This window comes from Cyprinus carpio, chromosome A23 (assembly GCF_018340385.1).
Source record: "Cyprinus carpio isolate SPL01 chromosome A23, ASM1834038v1, whole genome shotgun sequence".
NCBI lineage: Eukaryota > Metazoa > Chordata > Actinopteri > Cypriniformes > Cyprinidae > Cyprinus > Cyprinus carpio.
In genome coordinates, this window is record NC_056594.1 from 14345143 (window position 1) to 14356882 (window position 11740).

General features: G+C 35.7%; 1 protein-coding gene across 1 annotated transcript; it reads right to left on the minus strand.

Moving 5' to 3' along the window:
* Nucleotides 1-464: 464 nt before the first annotated feature.
* LOC122135094 (transcription factor Sp5-like) lies at nt 465-3171 on the minus strand. The gene is made up of 2 exons (XM_042713280.1): nt 2723-3171; nt 465-2172 (listed from the first exon to the last, which is right to left on the minus strand). Exons 1-2 carry the CDS (start codon nt 2774-2776, stop codon nt 1138-1140), a joined length of 1089 nt encoding a protein of 362 aa, XP_042569214.1. The 5' UTR covers nt 2777-3171; the 3' UTR covers nt 465-1137.
* Between the last annotated feature and the right edge of the window lie 8569 nt (nt 3172-11740).

An 11740-nucleotide genomic window follows, 5' to 3' on the forward strand; every position in this document is an offset into this window, starting at 1 on the left:
GAGGGTTTTTGAGCATTCACTATCACAAAGGTGCCAAATCAAAGCGAGGTCTGTCACGGCCAGTGGGATATAAACAGCCGGGGGTCCATTCACAGTAAGCTCCAGTAGAACACTATCCTCAGTAACTGTTGTCTGTTATTTACACTGGCCATTAGGAGACAACATGACTGTGAACTTGATGGGAGGAGGTCAGACCACTGTTCCCATGAATGGCCTCACTATTTAGTGACAACTGTAAAATGTCTGAAGACTCTCCAGTCATTTGTCTTTGTTTTTAAGTGCTTCCTCGACACCTTGGAAACAGTACATTAGCATTCAAATAAATGCAAAACGCTGAGGTCCGGCATGCCGTGTTAGATTTAACATTAGCCATTTGCTGAACTTCACACATCTGTTAAAATGCAATAAGTGTGGTTGACAAGGTATTAAACGTTGTGAAGGATTGAACAAAACGAAGCACAAGATTTTGATTTGCACAGTTATTCATGTTTATTGATATTTCACATGCTGGTCTTTATAGAACTGTGCACTATATAAACATATTATACATTTAGTTCATGTCTTGAAACTATAGGAATTTAGATTTGGAGTGAAATAGATTTATAGCAGTATAGATAGATAGTATAACAAGACCTAAGATGATCTGTCAGGGAATAATGTTGGCAAACTTTGCAACCCGCCGAACTCATGATTTCAATATAAGGCATTAATTTTCCCTAAAAAAATAGAAAAAAAGTAAACAAATGACATTTTCACCAAGTAACAAATTCTTTTGATTGTGCTGTTCAGAGAATTTTCTTTTGAGTGAAATTGAATATTCTTTAAATAAATGTGCAAGGGCAAAGTTTGGTCATAAGAAGTCTTTGCATCCAGAGGCATAAAAAATGTCATTTATATCAGGTCTTTCACTTCCGCTGTGACCTAAAGTCTCTTTAAAGTCTCAAAGACCAATATCAGTGCATCATGGTGTGCATTCACTCCAGTGTTTTCAAAAGAAACAGCCCCATGCTTCTATTGCTTTTTTGGAATATATGTTTAACCATTTCACCTTTTATATAAATTTTTTAAGATGAAGCAAATGGCCTCAAAAGGTCTCTGGTTTCATTCCTGGTATGATATTTTTGCATTCAGCATCCTTTACTCTCTCTTAATGTTGCTTAGCAGTGCATCAGTCCCACTGTGAGAGGGCTGACTGGACCGGCTCTTCCTGCTCTGGTGGGTCTTCACATGCTTGGAGAGGTGATCGCTCCGCATAAACCTTTTCCCACACTGCTGACAGCCGAAACGCTTTTCCCCGGTGTGTGTGCGAAGATGCCTCTGTAGCTCATCTGAACGCGTGAAGCTCTTTCCACAGAAGAGCCAGTTGCAGATGAAGGGCCGCTCGCCGGCATGCCAGCGCAGATGCGCTTTCAGGTGAGAGGTTTTTTTGTAGACCTTGCCGCAATCTGGAATGTGACAAATGTGTAGTCTTTTCTTCCCCAACTCCAGAGCAGCACCTCCGTTTCCCGCGGACTGACAGTTGGGGCATTTGCACCTGCGACAGCGACGAGTTGAGCTCAACAGACCTTTTGAGGTTCCTTGAAGAAGAGCAGCAATTTGAGGCTGGTGGCCCAAAACCAGCTGGCGTCCCAGAGAGAATGGATGCCCGGAGGATGCGCTGTTACTCTGAGGGAGACTCCACCACTGCTGGGCATCCTCAACATGACCACCTGGCAGATGAGGTCTTCCTGAAGCATTTTGAAGGAAGCTAGGAAAGTTCTGACCCACAGCATTGTGCTGTGTGTAGTATGCTGCATTCCCCTGCGCCTGAGAGGAGAGCATCTTTACTGGAGACAGATCGAACGAGTAAGCGGACGGAGGCTCAGCTGGAGGGGTGAGGGGGAGCTCGTGGTGGTGATGGTGGTGATGATGGTGATGATGGGAGTGCGAGCCCAGGGTGGGCTGCATGTGGCCAGGGAACTGCATTTTGGGCATGGTGAAGGCCATCTGGTGAGCACTCAAGCTGGAGTTTGGGGCCACGTCGTTGCTCCAGAGCTGAAACATGCTGGAAGCAGAGCCCACCGGCCCCTCGTAAGGGAGCTGAGACCCCTCCTGCCAAGCCTGACTGCATGTGGTGGCCAAAAAGGAAAGTGTGTTAGGACCACTTTCTGGAGAGGAGCTGGGAGTACGATCCTAGAGAGGAAAAAACAAATAATTGTTAAACTAAATGAAACTTCATACTGTCATAATCATATATACAGAATTGATTTACAATTAGATTGAATTTTATTTGCTATAAAATATAAATGTGTAAAAAAAAAAAAGTTAAATTACAACCTTATTTTTAGTTTTTATTATTATTTTGGGTTTTTAATCAATACATTAATAAATATTTCCAGAATAGTAATAAATAAAAGTAAAAATAAAATTGTAATTAAACTCAGTATAGTTTTTAAAATTGTGACATTTTAAATGATATAGATAGATGGGTGAAAGAAAGAAAGAAAGAAAGAAAGAAAGAAAGAAAGAAAGAAAGAAAGAAAGAAAGAAAGAAAGAATTGAACTACAAATAAAAGTTATGCAGCAAAAAAAAAAAAAAAAAAAAAAAAAAAAATCTTAGTTGATTTAATTGAGCCAAAGTATCACTATGAAATTGGAACATGATTTAATATATATATATATATATATATATATATATATATATATATATATATATATATGTTAATAAACAAAATTGCAGTACCTGTAAGAAATTGTGCAGGAAATTGTCCGCTCTGGATAAGGTTAACGCAGCCATGTGTGCACGGGAGCTTCAAGATATCCACACCTGCGTAAAGCGCGGCGCGCAGTGCGTAACTGTGCCAAAGTCAGAGAGTGCGGGCGAGGAGGCGCGCAAAGATCCTGCTCGGACTGACCCCGTTAGATAACCAGGTTACCGGTGCATGAGTTTAGATATAGTGATCATCAATAATCCTTAGATTCTCTCCTCCTACTCCTGTCCTTTATCGGTTGTAAGTCTTTGGCCACTTCGCGCTCTTGCTCCTGGTTTTCTGGGTCCCTTTTTCAAAAGCAGCGGCTTTCAAACCAGGACTCTTCCTTTTGAAGTGCGACTGAAGGGCCTGTCGCAATAAGTCCCGAGGATCATTTCAAAGGCGGTCGGATCGCATCTTCTCTTTATAGGGAAAAGATCCTCTCGGCGGGGTCTCTTAAGTATGTATCAGGAGGAGAGATGCGGTGGGGGAATATTGGGGAGGGCAATCTTTGGAAGATTAGCAAGAGGGGTGTGTATTATAACCTTCATTTCATTCTAATTTAATCTTGCCAAATGTTAACATGTGAGAGCCCCTTTGTTTTACAGTTTGTTGGTGAGAAGAATCCAATATGAGAAAGTTTGTTTACATGTAGGCTATCTGATATTTAAAAGTTTAACGACTGGTTCTTGTCACAAATTAGAAGCGAAATAAGCACACTCGCTTTTTACACTCAAGACTTATAATAACTTTAAAAATATCAACAAAAGATTTCCACTCGATTTTAAGTTTCAACTTGTTTTTTTTTTCCATCAGTATTTGAATTAAAAGTGGTTAAAAGTGCGTATGAACCATCGTAAATGATAACTTTTTCCCGTGCAATTTTTTTTAAAAATAAAATAAAATAAAATAAAATAAATAAATATTTTGGCTTGCCGTTGCATTTAAAATGAAAATATGCATATTATACAAATTTTACATTTCTGTTCAATTACATTAATATAAGCTAATGAAGTATTTTTTGTTAGTTCAAGTTTTAGGGGTTTAAAGTATCCTATTGTTAGTTCAAGTTTTAGGGGTTTAAAGTATCTTATGTATATTAGTTCCACTGTAGGCTGTTTGAGTTTTCTGTTAATCTGTCTTTTAATCTCTTCAACTGTTATTAGCTGATCATTCTAGAAAGACGACATATTAATTGTGACGCTAAATGATGTTTGAAGACGATCGAATTAGGTATTATTCTTGTCCCATTAATAAAAGCAAATGAAGAAGCTATACCAGGTAATCAGGAACTTGTAAAAGTTTGCAACTAAAGAAATTAAATAAATCTCTCTGCGCACTCAGTAGTTCGCACTCTGAAGTGATATTATAAATAAAGAGCCCTGCGTGACATTTTCACACTCTGGGTTCAAGTTAAGGGCGTCATCACATTTAAAGAGATTAAATACAGAGCATCCAAAGTTCATCTAACACTTTGAGTCTTTCTCTCAGAGAATTTACATTGAAGTCAGAAAGCCATTTAACATCTTAATGCATGGAAAATCCTCACTGCTTTGAGTTGCCTCTCACCTCTAGTCGCATAACAATCGACCTTTGTCCCAGCAGATGCATTGCTTTAGTCTGCTAAAATATACCGAAGTGATGGAGAAATGAGATGACACGTAGGAAACGTGCTAAACTTTTATAGGCTGTGTCGTCTTCAGGTCGATCAAATAAGATTGAGTTGCTTTAACATTACATTTTTCTAATGTGACTTTTTGAAATTTGATTTTGAATAATGTTACTCAGCCCATTGTACTGAATTAGTGCTTTCATTCACACACTGAAAGAAAAGAAAAATAATGTTGTTTAATAAGAAATGATAGATAGATAGATAGATAGATAGATAGATAGATAGATAGATAGATAGATAGATAGATAGATAGATAGTCTCTGTAATGATCTTCAAAATTGGAAATGAATTTGGTCAAATGGATTTGTAGATCATGTCTTGTTTTTATAGTAAGTGAGAAAAGTTGATCAGTTTTGATGAGAACTTTGTTGGGGTATTTTATTCCCCGGGTTATTAAAAGACAAATTTGTCCTGTTTTCTGTTTGTCTGTTTATCTTGAATTTGACTGACTGCTGACTTCTTAGAGTTCATTCAGATAAAAACAAATTCATCTATAATATTTTTAATAAAACATGTATGAACAAACCATCTTTTTGTTCAAAATTAACCTGAAAAACTGTTGCTCTGTGTAAAAATCATGTAAGAGAGACTGAATTTTAAACGCAACATTATAAACAGCACATCCCTGCACTGAATGGGGGGGGGGGGGGGGGCAATTAAGGTGTGTAATACTAATAAAACAAAATAATAGTCAAAAAAGGGGGAACAAGTAGAGGACAAAATAACACATCAAATATTTGGTCGCTTTACAGGGGAGGCTGTCTCTGTCTCCTATTGCGTGCTTTATTACAGAGCAGAAGTTGTTAATTACCCAGATTCTTATTTCCTGTCCCCTAAATCCCCCCTCCTTCCCCCAGCCACCCCCACTCCTCTCACTGCCTCCCAGATGAGTGTCTTTGAAGTGCAAAGTATGCTCTCCTCACTTTGAACTGTGCAAACAATGCTCCAGTGGTTGTGCTTACCTTCCCCATGTTACCTCATTTAAATAGACCTGGATACGGCTTATGCCGTTTTCAAGGGAAAACTCATTTCCAAAGCAAGCACAGATCCCAGCCTTCATTAGGCAGCTGTAGAGATGGCAGGCAATCAGGAGAACTGCCTTTAACAGAGGTTTCAGCTGCTGTTAGGTGGCTGCACACTATTTCCTGAGCATGATTGGTTTACTGCATCCTTTCAGACATAAAATGTTTGGCTCTTCCATTTATATGGTTTGAACTAAGAAAAGAATTGAAAAAAAGTGCAATGTAATATATATTGCTAATTTATTATCATTATTTAGTTATTTTTCTATCGTTATCATTATTTAAAACATTATATAAATTTTATATATATATATATATATATATATATATATATATATATATATATATATATATATATATATATATATATATATATATATATATGGGTTATATATACAAAATACATAATTTTATAATTAATACAATACAATTATAAAAAAAAATTGTAAATATTTTAAGTGGTAGTAAATTAGATATAATACATATAAGATATGTGTAATAAATATACTACTTCTCATAGCCTTTTTAAATTTCAGTTTAAACTATTATTATGTGGATAGTAATAGTATGTAGATTTAATTTATTTCTACAATCTAATTTCTAAAATGTATTATTGATCCAGACAGCAAGAGTCTTACTTTTCTCCATCAAAAATGCAAAATCCAAAAGAAAATAGATAATAGATTGCCAATAGTATTATAGTAACATTATATGTCAAAATGATATTATTAAAATGATATTATATATAAAGAATATAATATATAATATTGTTTTTTTTTTCATTATTATTATGTAATCCCAGACAAATATTGTTCTAAAATTTGTTATTGATCCAGAGAGCAAGATTTCACAAATGCAAAATCCATTCATTCAAAGATCAATGTCCTCATAAAATAAACAAAACAATGACAGGCATGTTGTCAAGCTGTTTTTTAGCATGTCTGGAGGGCAGTTTAAGAGTCTCAGATCACTAAATTGTCCCAGCTGTCTTGACCATCTGCACTCCAAACAGCCAGCCACAAGCTTTTGTACTGCTGGCCATCTCCAAAAGCCAGTTTACAGCCCCACATGGACTAGATGACTCAAAACCCCCCAACTTGACAAATGTGGCATAATGGATGAGACAGAGTGCATGTAAAAACCTGCTGCCCCCTGCATCTTTCCATCTAAAACACTAATCAATACAATCAGGAACGGCACTGGTCATAATTACCACGACGAGGAATGTTGAATAGTTTAGGATGCTGATGATGCTGAGCTTTAGGCCTAGCTTACTGATGAATTTGCAAATATATTTGATTTAATTGCCATAAACTCTCATTTAAGGTTCATATGATTCTTGAGGCATTGGAGGTTCTTGCATGGCAGAACCTTATGGAGAACCTAATAGCACCTTTTGAAGGGGCTTCAAATATCATATATTAAAAGAACTTAAATATATGAAAACCTGTTTGTGCCACAAAATAAAAACAAATAAAGTAATTGCAAATTTGTATATCATAATTCTCTTTTTTTCACCTCACAATTAAAAGTTTATATCTCACAATTCAAACTTTGTTTCTTGCCGTTCTGAGAAAATAAGTCACAATTGCAAGATTTAAACACAGAATTGCATGAAATAAACTCAGAATTCTAACTTTTTATTGTAGCAATTCTGTATACATCTCACAATTCTGAATTTTTTCCCTCTACATTTCTGAGTTACATCTCTCAAATCAGCTTTTGTGTGTGTGTGTGTGTTTCTGACATGGAATAAAAACAAAAAAGGTTATTGCAACTTTTTATCTCACGGTTATGTCTCACAGCTGGGAGTTATCTCACGATTCTCACTTTTAAAGGTATAGGTACATCTCAAAAGAAACAATAAAAATTCTTTAAAAAAAATTATTGAATTAAGAGTTAAGAATTAGTTATTTTACTGTGAAATGTTCACACAAGCCATTTTGAAACTATGAAAGAAATTGCCAAAAAAAAAAAAAAAATGTATGCAAGTGTATGAAGTGTTTTAACAACTGTCCATTTGCATTAATGAGATTGAACTCCATCATTTGTGAAAATGCAAAAGCTCCAAAATCTACTTGTCAGAAAAAAACTTTTATAATTTCTAGGGGCACTTGAAGTTTGTTTGCATTTTGTTTTTCAGTACTCTTAACAACTTCAGAAGTCAGATCACAGGAGCCTGTGATCAAAGCAGCTTTTGGTTAGTTCAGGAAACACAGGAGCTATACCCCATGCTTTGATATTCTACATCAATATTTCAATTCAACAATCGCTCGACATGCGCCTGCACTCCCTCAGACGAAAGACGAAAGGAAAGCGTGAAATGGAGGGGGTACTTGAACTGTATATAAAAACGCGAGTGAAGACTTTACAGCAAGGAAAAACTCCCTTCCTCAGCACTGATCTGCCTCGTCTGTCATTTAAATACACCCTGACTGCTTAATCCCACAGCAACAATGGATGGTAAACCAGAGCAATTCAGGTCTTTGACCCACACAAAGTCATGTGACAAATTCTGAAAGTTGCCATCTGAAAGAAATTTGCTCAGTGTTCAAGCTTTGAAGAATACCTCAGAACTTTGAACTCTCACATATTGAAAAGACATCCTGTTTGAAGACCAGACATTCAACCTCAAGCACTCAGTTTCATTGGAAGACAACTGTTCAAAAGTCTGGGGTCAGTAAGATTTTTTTTTTTAAAAGAAATTAATACTAATTAAGAAGCATTAAATTGATCAAAAGGCATTTACAATGTTACAAAAGATTTCTATTTCAAATAAATGCTGTTCTTTTGAACTTTCTATTTATTAAAAAAAGCTTGAAAAAAAGAATATATATACAGGTCCTTCTCAAAAAAGTAGCATATTGTGATAAAAGTTCATTATTTTCCATAATGTAATGATAAAAATTAAACTTTCATATATTTTAGATTCATTGCACACCAACTGAAATATTTCAGGTCTTTTATTTTTTTAATACTGATGATTTTGTCATACAATGAAAACCCAAAATTTCCTATCTCAAAAAATTGCATATTTTAATCCGACCAATAAAAGAAAAGTGTTTTTTATACAAAAAAAGTCAACCTTCAATTAAGTTCAGTTATGGCACTCAATACTTGGTCGGGAATCCTTTTGCGGAAATGACTGTTCAATGCGGCGTGGCATGGAGGCAATCAACTGGTGTTATGGAGGCCCAGGATGCTTCGATAGCGGCCTTAAGCTCATCCAGAGTGTTGGGTCTTGCGTATCCCACAGATTCTCTATGGGGTTCAGGTCAGGAGAGTTGGCAAGCACAGTAATACCATTTCAGTAAACCATTACCATGGTTTTGGCACTGTGAGCAGGTGCCAGCCGTGCTGAAAAACTAAATCTTCATCTCCATAAAGCTTTTCAGCAGATGGAAGCATGAAGTGCTCCAAAATCTCCTGATAGCTGCATTGACCCTGCCCTTGATAAAACACAGTGGACCAACACCAGCAGCTGACATGGCACCCCAGACCATCACTGACTGTGGGTACTTGACACTGGACTTCAGGCATTTTGGCATTTCCTTCTCCCCAGTCTTCCTCCAGACTCTGGCACCTTGATTTCCGAATGACTTGCAAAATTTGCTTTCATCCGAAAAAAGTACTTTGGACCACTGAGCAACAGTTTCTCTGAGCCCAGGTCAGGGGCGCACGGTGGTCACGCGCTGCTGCCTTCGTCTGGTTCAAAAGCACACGCCTGTGCACGGTGGCTCTGGATGTTTCTACTCCAGACTCAGTCCACTGCTTCCGCAGGTCCCCCAAGGTCTGGAATCGGTCCTTCTCCAACAATCTTCCTCAGGGTCCGGTCACCTCTTCTCGTTGTGCAGTGTTTTTTGCCACACTTTTTCCTTCCCACAGACTTCCCACTGAGGTGCCTTGATACAGCACTCTGGGAACAGCCTATTACAAATTTCTTTCTGTGTCCTTAAATTGAGGGTGTCATGATGGCCTTCTGGACAGCAAAGGCAGTCTTACATGATTGCGGTTTTGAGTAATACCAGGCTGGGAGTTTTTAAAAAGCCTCAGGAATCTTTGCAAATTTAGAGTTAATTAGTTGATTCAGATGATTAGGTTAATAGCTCGTTTAGAGACTTTTCATATATGCTAATTTTTTGAGATAGAAATGAGCTGTATGCCAAAATCATCAATTAACAACCATAAAAGACCTGAAATATTTCAGTTGGTGTGCAATGAATATAAAATATATGCTGCTAATTTTATCATTACATTATGGAAAATAATGAACTTTTATCACAATATGCTAATTTTTTTAGAAGGACCTGTATATATAAACAACTATTTTAAACTTTAATTATAAGAAATGTTTCTTGAGCAGTGACATGGAGTAATGGCTGCTAAAAATTCAGCTTTGCCATCACAGTAATGTATTACAATTTAAAATATATTATTTTTCCTATTATTATTGTAATAATTGATTTAATAATATTTCAGAAATTACAGTTTTTGCTGTATATATTGTACAATAAATGCAGCCTTAGAGAGACTTTCAAAAACATTAAATATCCTTACTGACACCAAACTTTTGAACAGTAGAAAACTTTTTTCTTATTAAACTAAAGAAGAAGAAGAAAAAGAAGAAGACCTTTTCAAAATTATACACTAAAGAGTCAAAACATTATTAGAATAATAATAATAATTTGAACCAAAAATGTACTTGTATTTCAGAATGTCTTAGTGTCCAGTATGTCTTATTCAGTTTATTTATAGTTTTAAATTTAATCCTAAATCCAATGTTTTCAATGTGGATTTTGGACCCACGATACTCTTTATTACTTTACTCAGTCTCTTACACTTATTCAAATGCACTGAAATCATACACAACAGATTTTGGTGTGTGCAAATAAAATCTGAAATTTAAAATGAATGATTACTAATTTACAGTGCGAGGTTGACATTGTTTATTTATGGATCATGTTCTTTAAATCCCTCTAAGAACTAAAGACTAATTCCCCAAAATAGCTGTCAGTCTAAGGCAACATAATATAAATAATATACAAGCCCGGCTGAAAACAAAAGGAAAGAACAAGAGGATTATCAATCAAATACGGCTCATAACACGCAAACACACACTGAATACAAAAGAAAATAAATAGTCAGAACACATGACAATGTCGAGTCAATGTGGGTATTGTGCAGCACATGGACCCCAGCCAATTTCCTTAGAAACTAAGAATTACAGTGAGACATGTGAGCAATATGTGAGGCTTTGATGGCTGTGTTCTAATTACACATATGATTCCTGTACCTCCATTTGATTACATGGCAGAAAGCTTTACTCTGTGGAAATCACTAATGTAATCATAGAATTCTGGTATAATGTTAATTAACTTCACAGTACATTATATTCCTGCCAAATTACTTTTATTTTGTTAAAGACATTTCTGAGAAATTGCTTTACTTCATTAGGAGATTTAGTGAAAAACAACCTATCATGTTTAACCACCAATCAAAACCAATCTTAACAGAACAGGTGCAAAACATTTGGTTAGAGAGTTTCAACATTCTGAGCTGGAAAAGCTGAAAAGTGAGTGATAACTTCAACATTTTCTTAGCTGTTTGAAATGAATATGACGTTCTACAGGCCCACTCTCTGATGTGCACAAAACAAAAAAAAAGTGAGTGATAACTTCAACATTTTCTTAGCTGTAAAGAATGTGTTTCTTTAATCTTATAAAATGCAGGTGCTTCTACAGGCCCACTCTCTGATGTGCACACAACAGATGTTCTTAAATGTGCTGAAAATGCAATAGTTTAACATGCTAATTATGAAGTGCTTAAAATGCATTAGCTTAACACGCTAAGTAAAAAGTATCAGGATAGAATTATTTAATCATATTTAGCATATGCTCTATGACTATAATAGAATAATTCACCCCAAAATAAAAATCTGTATGCTATAATTTGTTTTCCGTGGAACAGACACACCATACATACATACATACATACATACATACTTATTGGTCCATTACAGTCTATAATCACTATTAAAGGCATAATTCACCCAAAAATGACAATTCTGTCATCATTCATTGTGTCACTTTCATACTGAAGTTTGTTTCTGCCACAGGATAAATTAAAAAATAAAAAAGGTGATAACAACTTTTTCCCCCTAACTATTCTGACTTTTTTTATTATATCTTTTTAGCTCAGAATTCTGTCTTTTTTTCTGAATTGCGAGACAAACCTGTAATTCTGTGATAAAAAAGTCAGAATAAACTCAGAATTAAAAAAAAGCCCAAAGTTTTTTTTTCAGAATTGCAAAAAATGGG